Source organism: Grammomys surdaster, unplaced genomic scaffold (assembly GCF_004785775.1).
Source record: "Grammomys surdaster isolate TR1022 unplaced genomic scaffold, NIH_TR_1.0 126176, whole genome shotgun sequence".
Taxonomy (NCBI): Eukaryota; Metazoa; Chordata; class Mammalia; order Rodentia; family Muridae; genus Grammomys; species Grammomys surdaster.
Genome location: NW_021620983.1, coordinates 6,693,020 through 6,712,019, shown reverse-complemented (window position 1 = coordinate 6,712,019; position 19,000 = coordinate 6,693,020). Strand labels below are relative to the sequence as shown.

Genomic DNA, 19,000 nt, shown 5'->3' with positions numbered 1-19,000 from the left:
CTAAACTCAATATGTAGCAGAGGGTAGCCCTGAACTCCTGCCTCTACCTCTTAAGTCCTGGGATTAAGAGCGTGTGTCAGCATGCCTGTTCTTTTTTTATAAGAATTTTATTTTTTTACTTTAATTTTATGTGTATGGGTGTTTTGCATGTACATCTGTGTGTCACTTGCATGCCTGGCACCTGCAGAGGCAAGAAGAAGGTGTTGGATTCCCTGGAACTGACATCAAACTGTAAGTAACAAGTGACTTCTCTTTAGTCTGTTCTATAGCACTTTACCCAAAAACTCAAGCAGGGTGGGAGGTTTGAGGCTGTGCCAAGACAGCCTGTACCAAATAAAAAAGCAAAATTTGCCTCTTTGTACCATTTTATAAATATGTTTTATGTTTTATAAACATAGCAACAGGTGTGTGGCATGTGTCTGTGTGCACATGCTCCACTCTGTGAATGTCACAGGGCACCTGGATACTGATCTGAACTCTTTGAATAGAAAGCATAGGACTTAGTCTGGATCAGGAAGCTCTGTGTGAAACTGTATTTCCTCCAGTGAAGAGCTTCCGAGCTTCCTCGTGCACACAGAGCAGAACTGTATGAGTTTGCTTCAGCCCATTGTAACCCACCACATTTCTGAATGCACTTAAGAGTCCAGTAAAGAGTGCATGACTTCTAAGAGCCCTGAAGAGGAGATTTCAAAATCAGCTGACCAAAGTCTCACTCTCCAATTATAAACAGGCGGCTCAGCTCACTGCTAGCCAACTGGCATTTGAGACTAGTCACGGGTTCCCAGGCACTGAAGCAAATGCAGAAGCAAGTCAACACTGGGAAAATGCTTGTTTGGGTTCCCAGAACCAGTACCCAGTGGGAAAAAAGTCTGGCCCCTTCTGTTGACCCACCACCTCTGTAGGACCTGCAAATCAACCCAGAGCATTATTTTAGAGAAGTGAGCTTCTAGAAGCACACTCTGTTTGGCCTGTGGCTTGGGGAAACTGGCCTGTGGACCTGAAAGTATGCTGGGCTTTATCAGACTGGCAAATGCCTTTTCCCTGAGAGGGATAAAGAGAGAAGGCTATGATAAATTCGCAGAGGGTATTATCCACCTTCCGCCTCACTAGGATTTACTAGCAGGACTGTACACTGGGGGTTGGAAGAAGAGCCTTTTTATCTTTCTCAGATCAACTCTCCAAGTCCTTTTAATGCTTGGCAAGCTACTTCTTTCATAGGCATGGTGTGTTGTAAGTTATAGGCTGCTTTTCACTTCAACTTCTAGTGCAAAGTCAAGTTTCGATTAATTAAGACTGCAACCCTGGAAAGGATGGCCATGAAATGGAGAAAATGAAAATAAGGACCAAAATAGAAGACTCTGGCCATTTATCAATTTTATTGTTTGAAGCGGCTTCCCTTTCCAGAGTGCTGCCTAATTTGGAAGCATGACTACGGGACTGCAGTCAGTGATCTATGCAAGTCATCCCTGAGGCAGAACAAGGAGAGCAAAGAGGAAAGTGGCTGAGGCCAGAGGGTCTGAGCTCTAATGTCCAAGAGCTTCCGAACAGTTACTGAGACTCTGGTTCAGAGACGAGGACTGAAGCTCTGTTAGGATACCATCCCCCGACCTGGCCTTTTCCAGGCATGATGTGACTGGGCTTTTAGTCACCAGAAAGTTAAGATAAACTGTTGCCACAAGCAGTGTATTGAGCACCAGACTCTAGGATTCACAGTTCTGAAATGGTCTACCTTGCTGTTGACAGCAGAATGCACTGTTTAGGGGCACCCTTAAGTGTTCAAGTGTTCTACTTCAGTGTCAAGGCATGTAGATATTTCTTTCAAAACTCATATACAAATGTGGCAGAGGTTATCTGCAGCACATGCTGGGATTCTATAAGCTATGCCAAGATAGCAAAGTGAGAATAAATACAACGTTAAGATCGACTTGTTTATAAGACGGTCTAGGATAACAGATGGTGGCACAGACAGAACAGTGTGGCCTGACAAAGTATATGTGTCTGTGGTACAAAGGGATGAAATGGGAAATGGTCACCATCACATAACACCTGCCTTGGTAGCCATACGCCATGGCTAATTATAACCTAGACAAAGTCTACCCTGGCTGTAAGCATATTTAAAAGAGAAAATGAACAATTTTCAAGTCTTTCTTTTTTCAATGAATATGAGCTGAGGATTTTTTTTTCTGGCAAACTAAACTACAATCAAGGCAGCCTATTCTGTTGGTTTGGAAGTCTCCCATCACTGCTGGTACAAGACCTACAGAGTGGTTAACCTATAGAGTGGTTCAGCTTCCCATCGTACATTGGAAAACATGATGGTCACATTCATAGACATATTAAATGTACATGCAAGCTTTGATCTGTGTCAAATCAATAGAATCATAGTTACCATCTTCATGAAGAATCTTGATAATATCATAATATCATCATCACTTACAGAAATCTGACCTAACCCAACCACCTGATTGCCTTGATATTGAACATTTTGGTGGAGGCAAAATAAGACATTCTAAGTGTCCAGTAAAAAGCCAATTATTCAATAAATGTGATTGTTTCTGAAGAGTGGAATGTGGAATAGCCAGTAAGAAGCTTCCTCCTGCTGCAGATGGGAACAGATATAGAAACGCACAGGAAGACATTATGCAGAGAAGGAGAGATCTTGGAACACAGCCCCAAATGGAATGTCTTTATCAAATCCCTCCTCCTCAGAGTTCAGGGAACCCCAGAGGAGAAAAAGGAGGAAAAAAGGGTGTAAGAGCCAGAGGGGATGAAGGACACCAAGCAAACAAGACCTCTACATCAACATGAGCAAAGCTCACATGAACTTACAGGGTCTGAGACAGCATACCCAAGGCCTGCACAGGTCTGCACTAGACTCTCTGTGTATGTATTAAGTTTCCAATGTAGTGTTTCGTGGGATCCCTGAGTATGCAAATGAGGGGAGTCTCTTCTTATGCCTTCTCGTGGGCTCTTTCCCTTCTGTTGGTTTGTCTTGTCTAGGTTCCATGTGATAGTTTTTGTTTTATCTTATTATATTTTATTTTGATATATATATATATATATATATATATATATATATATATATATATACACATGAACTGTCATTTATACCTGCTTAGGGAGGGAAGAATCAGTGTTCTCCAATAACGTGACTCTGGGTATATCAGCCACTCCAGAACAGGTCTCATGTTCACCAGTAGTTGACCAACATAAGGGACTCCACAGTTTTCTGTGTGTGTGATTTTATTTGATCACAGTTTGGTGCTTCAGAGGAGCAGTGATTTTATTTTATTTTCCCTGCTTTGGCTGGGGGTAGTGGGGTTGGTGTAATGAGTTTTTTAATCTGGAAGTTCTTAGGGAAGGAGAAGAATATGATCAAGAAATACTTAAATTGAAATTTATTTTAAATAATAAAAGTATAATAATAGAAAGGAAACATAAAGAACAAGAATTTCACAGGAAATAAAAACACCCGTGTGTTGACATCATCAGCTTCTTACAGTGGGAATCTTTGCACATAGTTTTTATGGCTCCTTTCATACTTTTGCAAATTTATCAGCAAAAACACATACTATTCACAGCACCAGTAATCAAAGGAAGCAAGATAGCTTAGTGCATACCTGATGATGGCTTTGACTGTGATTCTTACCTGATAATGGCTTTGACTGCGAATCTGACCACCGTGGACAGCAGGAAGAGTGGTGTGACGAGGATGTGGAAGAGAGACAGAGAGGCAAAGGCCTCTGCAGGTTTCAGGCTGTTTCCACTGGCATATGCATGTGTCACAAACGTCTGCACACACACATACAAAGGGTTTTATTTAGAAAGTTCTGAAGAAAGTGGTATACATGTTAACCTTCAACTTGATGAACCTACAATATTCTACTGTGCTGGCATGTCCATTGAAACCATGAGAAGGAATTACTCCAGCCCAAACTCACAGTAAATATTAAATACTAAAACAATACTGGCCATTGGTGAAGACATGATCCTCGCAGTAAACTAGAGAGACAGACAAATCAGCATATTTATAGAAGAGGAAAGTGACTTCTATCAAATTACTATCTATGGAGGGAGGAATAAACTGGACAGAGAACTCAGGGTCCTCTATGCCCAGCCAGATACTTTCCAAGCAACCCAGACTCTCTATTCTAAGCAAAGAGAATGGTCTAGCATTTAAAGGTCTCTACTGCGCATCTGTATTAACGCTTCCACGTGGAGTCCAGTGAAGACCTGTTAACATTTGTAAAAGCCAAGTGGCTGAGTTTGGCGTGTTAATGAGAGACAGGATCATTTAATGCGTCCTGGTTTCTAATATGAGCTATTTTGTTATAAGAATGTATGAGAACCAGGTCACTATGACCAAGGTGGATACTTCAAAACCACTGTTAGTTTTAATTCCAGAGAGACATTAGCCTACATTTGGAGATAATTTTTAATGTCATGGCTAGGAGAGGTACTGATATTTAGTAGAGTAGAAGCCAGGGACACCAGAGTTTATACTAATGCTAAGGAATCTACCCTCTTACAGCAAAGAATTATCCAAACACAAGTATCCATGGTGTCATGGCTAATCAATCAGGACTAGAGCCGTTGGAAGGAAACTGCGGAGAAGGCAGAGGCGTGGGAAGTAACAGCCACAGCCACCCACACACTCTCTGCTGGAGGTTAGTCATGAGCACTGAGCTACCTCTATTTCTAAAAACAAGAAAAAGTGTCTTACCGCAAGAACAGCTGCGATGGGAATTGCTGCATTCATGAAGACTGCGGGAAGGAATCAAAAGTGTAACGTCACTGACCACGAAACCATTCTTCCCCCATCCCCACCCTGTCACTGACCTGGAAATCATTCCTCCCCAGACGCCCAGAGTTCTCTTGCCTGGAGTCACCCATATTCCCGAGTGCTTTCTCTCTTCTGTAGTTATATGAGCTCCCACATATACATTTTAAGCAGAAAGTGATTTTCATTCTTAAATGATTATAAATTTTTCTTATTAAGTGTTCCAAATAACAAAATTCAGATAAAATAATCCTTTGATGGTGCAAATTATTAGAATGTATAAAAATGTACATTTTTGAGAGCATTTATAGCTTATATTTTCTTTGGTCCACTGAACTAATTTTAGTTATGAAAATTTGTTTATTATGAAGATGAAAAATGAGAATTTGACATTACTTCATGTTCAGAATCCAACAGGGTTTATTTTCACTTTTCAATTTGACCTTCCAATTATTAAATAACTTCCTACATTCCCCCTCCTTTAAACCACAGTGCAAAGGCAACTTAGAGTTTTAGGCTAAAATCCTAGAGGGTTTAGCATAGTGTATTTTTTCTTTTGTTTGTTTGTTTTTCTTGTTGTTTTGTTTTAAAGATTGAGTGATACATTTTTTACTTTGAATGTATGTGTGTGTGTGTGTGTGTGTGTGTGTGTGTGTGTGTGCCTGTGTGTCTGTAATGTGCATTAAATGTATGCAGTTTCCTGAAGAGGCCAGAAGAGGGTGTCAGATCCTCTGAAGCTACAGTTACAGACTGGTGTGAGCCACCTAATGACGATGCTGGGAACTGAACCCTGGTCCTTTACAAGAGCAGCAAATCCTTTTAGCTGTAGAGCCATCTTCCACTTTGTAGCTGAGGCTAGACTAGAACTTATTATGTAGCACAGGCTGGCTTGACTCTCAAGGCTACCTTAGGGTCCCAAGGGCTGGGCTATAATTGTATACCACCAATGATAATAGTGTTTGGTTCGCAGTAAAACCAGGTGGATGTTTGTAAGGATCCTCTTTGGAAGCCATGGGATTGTATCAAATCTGGTACCACCACTATGAAGAGACAAGACCCTGTGAGTGTGGAGACTTTTTCTTGGCACCTAAAATACAGCATGCCCTTGATGTTGACTGCAATTCCACTTCAGATCAGAGGTGCATAACATCACAAAGACCTAAAGTCACTTACAGTTCAAGAAAAAAAAAATAATACACAAACCTCCGAAAGCCCACATCTTTAAATATCTTTGGGAACAAAATGACCCACAAATAAAATCAAATATGAATGGGTGACATTTGACAAGGTGCATGGGAATTAAACTAATATAGGCCCATAATTCTAGAGAACGCTGAGTCTGTACTTAGAGATGGATACACAGCACCTGAAAGTTCTTGATAACATACAATAAAGTTTAACTTCTTTCACTTGAATATATTTTTCCTCCTTAACTTAATCTTCAGGAAAGTCTACCAGAAGTACCCTCCAAAATAGATAACCAAACCAAGAGTTCGTGCTTTTAAAAGTTTTAGAGATAAAATAGTCATTAGCGTGGTAATCAAGTCAATTTAAAGAAATAGTTGCCTTTCTACTGGGAAGCAGCTGAGTTCCAGTTGTAACTGATAAGCATTTCATCTGGAACTACCGCCTGCCTTCGCCATTCTCAGACCAAGTGAGACAGCTCAGCAGGTAAAAGTGCTCGCTTCACAAGGCTGGCAACCTGAGTTCGATCCCCAGCACCCACATAAGGTGGGTGGTGAGAACTCACTCTACAAATTATCCTCTGACCTTCACACATGTGCCACTAGTGTGCATGTCCACACAACTATCAAAATAGTAAAATCAAGCTTTAATAAGTAGAAAGGATCTCAGTATATAAAGTATCACAGCCAGAAACAACATGAAAAGTCACCTTCAGGTCTCCCAGACGCTAGCCCTGTGGTTGATCTGGTCTTTATCTTTGGTGTGAAGACCACCATGTGACTAATGGACACTGGGTAAAACTGTATAGACAATAACGGGCTTCCGCTGAGGACTAGAGCGTGGCATTCGTTATAAGCCAAACTTAATCCTGTGTACACTGGTCACTTGGCGTGACAACAAGACTCACTGGAAAGTGACGTGTAGAGCGCGAAGGTTTTGAGGCTGGAGAGCTCCTTCATTCTAGTCTCTTCCACACTCTTGCAGAAAATGTGCTCCCAGGCATACAGCTTCAGGAGCTTGATGCCTTTCAAGATCTCATTTGTCTTCTTCAGCCTCTCGGTGGAATAATCCTAGAAGACAGGGGAGGAAATGTCAATGCAAGAAGCAGCCAATAGCACTAAAGAGGCAGGACCCAGAGACTCTCACTTCAAGGCCTTCAGGAGGCCTTGGCTCTGACTGGCACAGCCAGGAATCGCATGAGAAAACCCCAGGGGTAGCTCAGCTCAGTGTGATGCAATCTCAACTTCACTCATCCTGATATTTTAGGTCAGCATCCAAAGTAATGGTTTCATCATGGCCTCATCACACATGTGTGCCATTATACTGTGTCCCTGTTTGGTCCCCTCCTTAATGTTCTACCCAGGTCCTCTCATCCCTCTTACTGGATTCTGTTCCTCTCCCAATTGATCCCACCTTCTGCTTTCTTACAACATGTGTTCCATCACCCTCTCTATTCTTTCTCCTTTAAGATACCTTCCTCTCCCAATATATTTCCCTTTTAGTATTGTGACACACACATAGATGCATATATACTCATATGCATGCATACACAAATGTGCACATACAAATGCACATGCACACACACCAACATACACAGACATACTTTACACAAATACATGAGCACACACAAATGGACACACATGCATAGATATATTACACATACACCTGCACGAGCACATACTTACACACATATACACATTCACATATGTACATATGCCACTCACACATGCACATGGACACACATACAAATGGGCACACATGCATCCACATAAATGCACACAGAATATAAAATGCTTCTTCAGTTTGTGTCATCCGCACCCAGGTGCTAGACACATCGTCTCTGAATCATGCCAACTTTAGTATGTGTTTTGCCAAAGCAAGAATGCTCCTTGGTATTTAAAATGAAGACGTGAAGAAGGAGATCTTTCTAGAAATTCGTGTGCTTCTACTTCTTTAGTTTATATAAAATCGAGTTCCCTGACTTCACATTATATCCTTGAGTAACAGAGCAGGTAAGGGAAGAATGAATGCTAACACTTGATGGGCTTGAGATAGCCCCTGTTGACTGAAGTCTGTCTGTGATAGGCTTGAGATAGCCCCTATTGACTGCACTCTACCCTCAACACCACCACAGAAGGACGAGTGTGTCCTGAAGGCCCAGGCTTTGCTTCCTCTTTGGAGCTGTGGGGGGCCAGTGTAGGATGAGTTCACGTTTTTTCCTCAGAGTCTTTAATTGAGCCCCAGCTTATTCAGCATGTTTCTGTCACTTCTTTGTATATTCTTGTCTAAGGCTAAAAATCAGAGTGACTTCAGAGGAATTTGTAGTGGACTTAAGGTTCACAACTTGATCATTAGTTTAGCTGCCTCCACCAACTCAGCAGTATCCTAGAACAGCCAACAAGATGCAGGAGGCCCCGTTACCATCGAAATAGACAGCAGAGTGAAAGGCAGACCGAAGAAAGCAAGGTGGTCATTCGGTTGTGATTTGTTTGTCATTTTGTCTCTGGGTGGCCTTAAATACCTGTCAAATAATTGCTTGTGAGCAGCAAAATGAAAGATAGATGTTTGAGGGGTTCCCTCTCTCCATTTGCACTGTGTTTGAATGCCACAGTAAAAGGGAGATGGCTCAGAGCTCAGTGAGGACAGACAGACACAGGAGGCACCTGAGCAGCTGACAAATGGGGGGGACAACAGTTCGCCACTTGTATAGCATACAACTTCCTTGTCATAATAGAAATGCAAACTGAAGGGGCAACAGGGTGGGTGGGCACATCCCTACCTGTGATGTCTGATTTACACACATTCGGTCAAGCTGTTTCTCAACACGCTGTCGACAGCGTTACTATTTGCAAATGGTTGTTTGCAAACTGCCAATGCTTGCTCAACTAAAATGATTTCATGGTAATGACGTTGGAGCAGAAAGGTCAATAAGGCCTATCCATTCATGTCTATTCATGACCATAAATACTCTCCATAGGATTCACTGTCACCAATAGGTTTCAAGCGACCACACATACCACTGGAGGGAATTGTACTTCAGAAGCACCGCACCTGATCTGCGACTCCTGCTCAACTCATTTCTTCCTGGTCATAACTGACACCCAAGGCTTAAGAGTCATTTTTGGCAAGTATCTTCTTCTTTTAAAAGATTCAGCCAGAAGTGGTGGCGCACGCCTCTAATCTCAGCATTTGGAGAGGCAGAAGCAGGCAACATTCTGTGAGTTCAAGGGCAGCCTGATCTACATTAGTGAATTCCAGGACAGCCAAGAGCTACAATTCCAGGACCTTGTCTCAAAACATAACAAAAATCCCAAGGGCTTAGCACCTGTGATTCTCACAGTGAGAGAGAAAACCTCAAGTCTCAAGTTTGCATTCTACCTTTACAAGCTGTTCTTGCGTGGACGCTACAGAAACCAGTGTGGACATTCTTCAGAAAGACTCACACTATAGCTATCACATGACCCAGCCATACATCACTGAATGCTCACACGAACAACTCCAACTGAACACATCACAGAGACACTTGCTCACTAATATCAGTACAACATCTGTCAAAGTAGGTGAGTTTCCCACCAGCGGGAGACAGATGGGGAAAAGTGTGGAGACATACCATAGATGTCATCCCACCATGAAGAAGAACAAAATTATGGTACTGGTAGGACAATAGGTGCAGCTGGAGATTATCATATTAAGTAAATTAGATCAGTCTCAAAGTGGCAAATATCATGTTTTCTGTCTTCTGTGAGTCCTAGATTTTACAGAGATGTATAAGGTTCATCCATGTACAAATTTTACAGAGATGCATAAATTCACCCATGTATACATGACATGAAAGTAGATGTAAGACTGTATAAACAGACAAAGAGGATGATGGGAGATGAGGAAGGCAGCACAGGTCATATAGACAGAATACATTCAACATATACTTCGTACTTGAATGAAATTTACTATGGAGGTTGAACAGACACCAGATTAAAAATATTTTTGCAGTAATAAAAGTACACATTCCCTGACCAAGAATATAAATGAAGCCAGGAACGGTACCGCTTCAATCCCAGTATTCAGGAGGCAGAGGCAGACAGAGTTCTGTCAATTCGAGCTAGCCTGGGTCTACAAAGCCAATTTCAGGCCAGCCAGGCTTAAAGGTTACAGGTTTGGGGGGAGGGATAATAAATGACATATGATGATTTTGAAATTATCCAGATTGAGATGGATTGACTTCTTATTTTATGATCGTATAAAAATCAAGCCGTGTGGCTCAATTCCCTAATAAAATTCCCAAGGATGCGACTTACCAGAGTGCTCTTCTGCGCCTCCGCCAGCTTTGTGGCTATGAAGTACTGAATGGGTGCGAGGAGCACAATGACCGCAGCGCCGACCAGTGCACTGGACCCAAGCAAGTTATAGAGCAGGATGACCCCCATAATGATCTGTGAGGGAGCACGGGGACAGGAGAGTGAGCGGGGCTGCAGGAGCCAGCAGTGGGACAATGCTGTCATCTAGAATGAACATTCTAATTACCATGCTGTTTATCTGGGAGTCAACTCAACTGTGACAGTTGAGTTTTGCTAAGACTCCTTTGGGAGGGGCAAAGAATGTATTTTTAGTATGTTAATCTGTACAACTGGTGTCGGACCAGCCTGCTGCATACACTGCAGAACAGGCTCCTGGTGCTTCTGGCCTTAAAATGCAGCTCTAAACTTGAAAAAAAATAACATCGAGAGGCTGAAAAATTCATCACCCACTATGAACTTGATGTTGTAGGTTCTCTTGGAGTTGTACCAATGTTTCCAAGCTGTGGAAATAAACACATTGGCAACGTTCCACATGAGCATAATAAGACTTTTAGGGGCCAAGGGCTCCCTGCCTGGTGACCCCCAAAGCCACTTAAGACAATAAAGCTATGAATAACCAAACCTGTGGAGTCTGAGTGTGGTAACAAAAATCTATAATCCCAGCACTTGGGAGGCTTAGGCAGGAGGATTGCTGTGAGTTCAAGACCAGTTAAGACTGCATAGTCAAACTTTAAACCCAAACAAACAAACTTAAATAAACAAACAAACAAAACCAACCATGTATAAAGTCTCCTAGAATACTTTATCACATGGGGTTTTCTCTCTTTATCAAGTTTTTATTTTTTGTTTCTGAGACTGGCTTCAAACTTGCTACATAGCCAAGACTGGCAAAACTAACCAAGGCTGACTCAGGCTTGTTATCTATTACGTTCAAACACGTGTATTTTATGAATTTGAATTTCCGCTAAAACCAAACTATAAGTAATACTTAGAAGAACTTGCATTTTTATTATTTATACACTTTTAATATGTGTAGGGTACAGTGTAAGTTTCAGCATAAAGATGAAAATGTTTGAGATAATGAAAAATACCCAGCATGGCAACCCAGAAAAATAACTGTAAGTGCTTGTTTGGCCATTGTTACCCGGTGGGATGAAAAACCATGTCTTTTTAAAAAAACACATTTAAATTAATAGTTTATAATATATAACTAAATAGCACTGCAGCTCGTCACAGTCCACCCATCTTATAAAGCTTGACGTTTTACACTCTGCTGTCAAGTGAGGCCATGGGTGGGTGAGAAGTGACCACTACAGATCAGAAATGCTGTGAGATTTGTCAGAATGAACCTGTTCAAACCTGGGTGTGGATCTGGACAGTGATGTTAACAACTGGCAGGTTCCCAAGTGCCGTGAAAGGCAAGGCCCTGTTTCCAAAGGCTTCGGACCTGGTGACTTATTTAAACCTGATGACTTCCACAACTGTGTCAAGAAAACATAGGTACTATTCACAGTGCAGTTAAAGAATTATCACGTAGAGGGGCTCGGCTGCAGTGCATGCAAGGGGCATTGTAGGCATTAGAAATCAAGCAATATAATCCCACATCATACTTTTTAACCTTCTAACAGTCCTTTGTCTCATATTCCTTGTAAACCAGGATCTAAGGGCACTAGAGTATTCCAACAGAATACCCTTCCCTGAGCCAAGCCTCTTCAGCTCTGCTGGTTTTATCCCCCTGCTAACGACCAAATTATGTCTACTGATCTACCTGGACAGGCATGGCCCACAGATTGGGACACAGGAACAAGAACCACATGAGCTGATTGGTTTCTATGGCAACCAGGTTGTTGATCTGTCCCAGGGTCATCTCGCCCATGGATAGGTTAGAAGTAGAGAGCCGAAGGATTTTATTGTATATCATAGCCTGTAACAAGAAGGGATAAAGATGAAGGCCAGGCTGCAAACTCACAATACTAATCAATTAATAATGTCTGACTAATAATTAAGATGGTAATTATTAATTTTTTGAAAATTTACAAGCTTCTCTACATTATTGAAGTAATCGTAATCTTAAATATGAGCTTGTGTTTTCTAGAATTATAACGTACACCCAACTTTAAGCATTATGCTCAAAAATAAACAGTCATGAGGATGGTAGGTGCAAGATTTTTAAAATATCTTTCTTAGTCCCCTACACATTAATCAGTGTTTCTCTCATTAGGTAGATGCTACAGATCTGAAAGCCAAAAGTGGGATATGAGAAGGAAGGGGGGTCCAAAGTTGAAGTAATGGATGATTGAGTAAATGTGACCCCAAAACAGAAGGAGGGAGGACTATTTGCAGGGGAGGAAGGAGGAGAGAGGGGAAGGGGAGGGAAGGGGGTGGAGAGAGGAAAGATAGGGGAGGGGGAGAGAGGAAAAACAATGTATAACAGAATATATGTATGAAAGTGTCTCAAAAGTCCATTATTTTAAGTGGTAATTTTTAAAGTAAATCCTAGAAATTCATGGCTATAATATTAAAATGAACACAGCGTGGTGTATGGGGGGATTCTCTGATTGGCTAGTATTCTTATCAATACACAGTGCATGTCATTTATAAGACACAAAGGTTTCCATGTTCTGCATACCAGCAGAGCCCCACGGAGGTTGATGCCAGTCTCTATGGTCACATAGTAGGAAGCCTGCAGAAATGTCCTCTGTAGGATAAGGGCCAGAAAGAGCAGGACAGCCAGCACATGGGCATTTTCCAGAAATTCCTTCGATGAGAGTGTCTCTGAAAAATCCTAAAAGCGAAGAAGGAAACAAATTCAAGCCAGTCTTCCCATCTGTCAGATATTTAGTTGCATTTATTTAAGTATACATGACTCTCAACTTAAAACTCAACGTTCTTACAATGCAGGCATCAATCTCCCTTGAGATGGGGGCTCTCTCAGCCTGGAGCTCACCAGTTGGCCTGGAGCTCCCCTGGCTGGTGGGTGAGCCCCAGGGGACTTCCTGTCTCCACTTCCCCATGCTGGGATGGTGATTTTTAATCACCCTGGGTTTACTGACTGGAATAACTTTTTCCCCGGTTCCATGTATCTCGATTCATATGAGTGAAAGAGATTTTAAAAGGTTTCATTTATCTCATCCCCACTTCACTTCCAGGGAGAAACTGTGACTCCTGAAAATTTATCTTAGTAGAAAACTGAGTCCGTAGGAATACAAAGCATTGGTTCAGCGTCGTGCACAACAGAGGCATGTACTAACAGTCAATGAAGTGTGTGGCGAGACTAAAGACATTCTTCGGTTTTGTTATTGAAATCCAGTGCTGTGAAGGAGCATACAGAACAAATAGGTTTTGTAGTTCTGGCTGCTGTAGCAGTTTCCTCCCCCCTCTCCCTCCTCCCCTTCTCCCTCCTCCCCTTCTCCTTCCTCCCTCCTCCACTCCCCCTCCCCAATTCCTCCTCCCCCTCCCCCTATTCCTCCTCCTCCCTCCCCCTCTCCCTCCTCCCCTCTCTCCTTCTCCCTCCTCCTCCTCCTCCTGCACCTCCTCCTCCTCCTCCTTCTCCTTCTTTTTTGATAGTCAAGTGAACAAAAATGTAATCGGCTGTGAAGTGTAAGACTCTAAGCTATTTTTGTGGCTTCAGAATGGTAATTCTAACTGCATGGAACCTCACCAAGATGGATGATTCAGGACTAGCAAATGTTTGTTGGAATGGCTAATGACAACAACAACGACAGTAATAATAATAATAGATATGTGAATGCATTTCAATAGGATTGTTTTTTTATTTTTTATTTTTTTTTCCTTTTTTTTTAATTTCTTTTTTTTTTGAACATGAAATGCTTTTTTTATAGCATGTTTTACAAGAGGATTGTTTTTTTAAATCTAATAAATATATGCTTCTGTCTCCTTCCTTATCTGTCTTGAGTATGCATTTGAACCTCCAGTCCTATCCCATCTTTATGTAGTTCAGGTGCAGACTGCCAATCATTAATTTTTGCACAAAGTTACTCAACACAAATGGAGCTTATTAAATATTTATAAGATTCAAATCTTAGGAAGAATTTTTTGGACACACACATTCACTGAACGTGTGTATGTTTGTGTGTGTGTGATTTCTCCTAAAAGAAAATTATTTTTTACTTTAAAAACATTTAATTTTTTGATAAATAAGCATACTTGAATTTCTCATACTACCACATTGATAAAAAGTGACAATTACTGTAGCAAGATATTTATTCTGCTACATTGTATTCACAATAGAGCTCAGTGATTCAGCAGTAGAAGAGGAGATGGAGCTGGGAGAAGAAGAGAGGAAGGGGAGAGGAGAAAAAGAGAAAGGGGAGGAGAAAAAGAAAGAGGAAGGGGAGGAGAAGCAGGAGGGTATGGACCATGGAGAACCACGGATGGGTCGAAAGCGGTCCTGGGTAGCAAATTCTATCAAAAGGTTAGATATTGGGTAACAACTCTAATTGTGTGGGCATCTTGTTGATTGAGCATTTCTAAATATATAAATCATTAAGCTTTAAGAGTCTCATTTCTACTGGGTACTGTGAGGATGACAGATATTGTCTGGGGTCCAGCTGAGCTTTGTGGATGCAGCATCGTGGATTGGCAGAGCCATCCCTCACACTGATGGCTCCTGGGTGGCAGGGCCTGTGCATCTAGCTAGCTGGAGCCATGAGGAGCAGTGGGAACATTGTGGCTGCCCAGGAACAAACTGGACCAGGCACCGTTTCCTAAATATCCCCCCAACAGTTACAATATAATCTTCCAATAATGTGTTTCTTTTCAAAAGTACCATGAACCAGGCAGGCAAGTTGGCTCAGCAGGCAAAGGTGCTTGCCACCAAGCCGGATGACCTGAGATCAATCCCAAGGCCCACACAGTGAAAAGAGAGAACCTGCTCTACCCCCACAAGTTGTCATTGACCTCCCCGTGTTAGCTATGGCACCTACATGCTCACACACTGTCGTGATTTCAGTAACAGTGTTGCCCATAGGTTCATATGTTTGAATAGTTGACCTGAATTAGTGGAACTGGTCAGGAAGGATTAGGAGGTGTGGCCTTGCTGGAGGAGGTGTGTCACAGAGAACCAACTTTCAGGATTCAATACCCCATGCCATTCCAAGTTAGCTCTTTCTCAGCCTCATGCTTGTGGATGAAGATGTAAGCTCTCAGCTACAGCTCTAGCACTATCCTGCCTGCCTGCTACCACACTTCCCACCATGATAGTCATGGACTCATCTCTGACATGGTCTGTCTATAATACATCCACTCTTCTATAAGTTTCCTTGGTCATGGTGCCTTCACAAAAATACAAATGTCACTAATACGAACATAAATTAATTTTTAAAACCATGCACTTACTCTTGTTGTGTTATTCTGGGTTTCATTCACACGCTGGACTATTCCAGAAATACAAAGAGGACCAGCAAACCCCAGCAAGTCAGCCAAGTACCGGAATGTGCTGCTCAGCAGGATGGGTCTCCCAAAAGCTCTGTACATGGCCAGCCATATGGAGGGAGTCCGATTCGGATGGTCGGCAGCCTTTTTCTGAAACAAACAATAGACTGGAGTAATACCTGAGAACAGCAGCTGACCTTGGCAGCTGCGATGTGCTCTCTGAAGAGACCCTGCCTCCTTGGCCTCCACACACCCACCTACGTACATAAACACACACATACACACACACACATGCAGGAACAAAATCCATCTTTCATATTGAGTTGTCCACTGGAGTTCATGATTTCTTCATTTTCTCAGGTTCACTCACATGACATGAATACCGAGACTTGAAGCTGTTTGTTGAAAGAATGCAGGAAACCTGAGGTAAGTTTACTCTCTATTTTATATATTTTAAATCTTTAATTTGGCAGAGAAGTCTACAAATTTTGATGTAATGCTTTCCTCAAGGAAAACCAAAGTGACTCAGGCCCATTTGTAGCAAGCTTTTCCTGAAATAGCAGTTTCAAAACACAAGATCCTGAGACACGAGGTTGTTTTCATCATTTACCATAAACACCTAGTTGATTTTCACTTAGAATTGTCAAAACGCTCTGATGGATTCAGCATGCAGGACTCCATCATTGTGAATATCAACATTGTAACCATGGCTGCAACAAAAACACATCTAGAGCTGTGTATCCCACCTAGGACTATTTAGCTTAGTAACAGGACAAATTTCAAATATCCACAGATGGGAGTGAGGAGCAAATGGGATGAAAATACATTGTATCCATGAATGAATGTATCAAAATATAAAGCAAAGGTATCAATAGCTGGTACATTTTAATTCTTCTCAAGTACCTTATGAATAACTTTTCTAAGTATGATAAAAATAGCCTATGTTCATTAATGACTACTTTAAAGAAATCTCACATTAATTGTCAACAAACATTGGATTCTGTGCTTCAAAATTTAATTTGAATAGTTTCCAAGTTTGAAGCATAGACATTCTATGATAACAGGTTCATTACACGGGATCATTCAACTTTAGGTTTTATATACGTTGGCATTGTGCCTTCTGCATGTATGTAGACTATGTGTGTGCAATGCTCTCCAATGCCAGAAGAAGGCATTGAATCTCCTGAGAATGAAATGTTAGATGGTTGTGAGCTACCCTGTGGGTGTTGCGAGTCAACCCCAGGACCTCTGGAAGAGCAGCCATTGCTTTTAACCACTGACTGAGTCATCTCTTCAGCCCCTGAGCTTATTTTTAATGTGTACTTGAGCACATGTCTCAGAGAAAACCAGTGCCCTCAGAGTCCTTCCTTACATAGCAACAACAATCATGACATCTCTTTACTTCATTAGCCCTTCCTCTTTGTCATCAGTGTCAGAATTAACAAGAAGCCAAACTACTGGGTGAGACAGATGGAGAAAACCTACTTTCCCTTGGCCACAGATATTATTTGAGCTTTATACTTTGATATTTAACGGGCCTGTTCTGTGTGGTTAGGGGTGTATAAGACAAATGCTGTTACCTTTTGCTCTTCATAGGCATCCTTCAGGCAAACATAATTTGTCACTGCCCTCATCGCTATAGGCAACTTTCCAATCGCCTTCAGATCAATAGGCTTCCTGTGAGCTGATATGATAAGCGTGTTCATCCACCAGTAAGTTGCTTTGGACAGTAAATTCACAAATGGCTGGAGGAACCTCACGCCCAGGTCCTGGAGGTCTTCTGGAGGCTTCACTTTCTGAGGATTCATGAAGAAAACATATCTCTGCAGGTAGGAAGAATTCCACAGTGTGACCATTTAGCCTACTTCTCTCTCCCCAGATTAAAAATAAAGCCACAACCCTTTCTACGTTTTCATTTAAGGCAGCCAAAACTTGTGTTTTAATTTATGGTTCTTTCCATTGCGCTCTGAAATATCCTTTGCAATGTTTCTTCTTTGTTTTCCTTATTTTAACCAGCTAGATGCCAGAATTCCTCATTGAAACCACTTGGAGACAATCCTGAAAAATTAATTAGACTTTTAAAAGAGCTTGTCTTTATCCTATGATAGGGTTAAATTAATGAAGATTGTTCTATCGTTGAGATTTTAGCACCATTGTTGAATTTCGTGGTTTGGCTGATTTAACTGTCTACTGTCCAGTTTCACTGTGATTTATTTCTTTCTACTCATAAAGTTATTGACAGAAATAAATATTGAAAACCTGCTAGTGCTAGTAGAGTTTCACACTGTGACTGACAGCACTAAGTACAAACGTATTGAAAGCACAGTCTTCATGCCTCAGCCATGATCCTAACGACCCCGCTTTGGGCACAGATCTACAGTTACCACTACAAAAGCTTCATCAGGGAAATGAGCAGAGTAGATGAACTTATCTTCTCTACAATGATCAACTTCAAGATTCATGTTTTGATGAACCTAGATTTGCCTTTGCCAAATCATGGATGAAGAAATCTACGGATGACATCAATCACTACTTGTGATAGAGTAAACATAGTTTAGGGTCACATGGATACTAAAAAGTGAGTGATCTGGTGGGATAAATGGGAATGAGTACACACACACATACACACACATGCACACACAAACACACATGTGCACATGCACTCGCACATACATACACATGTACACATATCCATATGCACACACACACACAGACAACGAGAGAGAGAGAGAGAGAGAGACAGAGAGAGAGAAAGAGAAGAGAGAGACAGACAGACAGAGAGAGAGAGACAGAGAGACAGAGAGAGACTCATAGAGTTGAATACTTGGTCTCAAAGTGGCGGAACTACTTCAGAAGGATTAGGAGATATGGCTTTGTTGGGGGTGGTGTGTCACTGAGGGTGGGCTTTGAGATTTCAAAATACTGGTGCCATTTCCAGTTTCTTTCTCTGTCTCTGTGTCTCTGTCTCTGTGTCTGTCTCTGTATGTCTCTCTCCCTCTCTCATCTCCATCTTTATCTACCTATGTATCTCTAACTCTATCACTCTCTCTATGTATCTCTATCACTTTCTGTTGCATGATTGTGTATCAAGATGTGAGCTCTCATCTACTGCTCCAGAGCCATAGTGACCTGCCTGCCTGCCTGCCTGCCTTCTGCCTGCCTGCCTGCTGCCTGCCTGCCTGCTGCCTGCCTGCCTGCTGCCTGCCTGCCTGCCTTCTGCCTGCCTGCCTGCTGCCTGCCTGCTGCCTGCCTGCCTGCCTGCTGCCTGCCTGCCTGCTGCCTGCCTGCCTGCTGCCTGCCTGCCTGCTGCCTGCCTGCCTGCCTGCTGCCTGCCTGCCTGCTGCCT

The 19,000-nt window shown here is 42.0% G+C and overlaps 1 protein-coding gene across 1 annotated transcript in view; it reads right to left on the bottom strand.

The window, feature by feature from the left end:
- Window positions 1-19,000, bottom strand: part of Abcc9 (ATP binding cassette subfamily C member 9) — a 113,495-nt gene that overhangs the window by 77,369 nt on the left and 17,126 nt on the right. The window contains exons 7-14 of the mRNA XM_028757519.1: window positions 17,235-17,477; window positions 15,619-15,804; window positions 12,890-13,045; window positions 12,029-12,184; window positions 10,261-10,395; window positions 6,873-7,035; window positions 4,724-4,764; window positions 3,650-3,792 (exon numbers count right to left, since the gene is read on the bottom strand). Coding sequence (XP_028613352.1) covers window positions 3,650-3,792; window positions 4,724-4,764; window positions 6,873-7,035; window positions 10,261-10,395; window positions 12,029-12,184; window positions 12,890-13,045; window positions 15,619-15,804; window positions 17,235-17,477 — 1,223 coding nt within the window. The remainder of the gene's footprint in view (window positions 1-3,649; window positions 3,793-4,723; window positions 4,765-6,872; window positions 7,036-10,260; window positions 10,396-12,028; window positions 12,185-12,889; window positions 13,046-15,618; window positions 15,805-17,234; window positions 17,478-19,000) is intronic.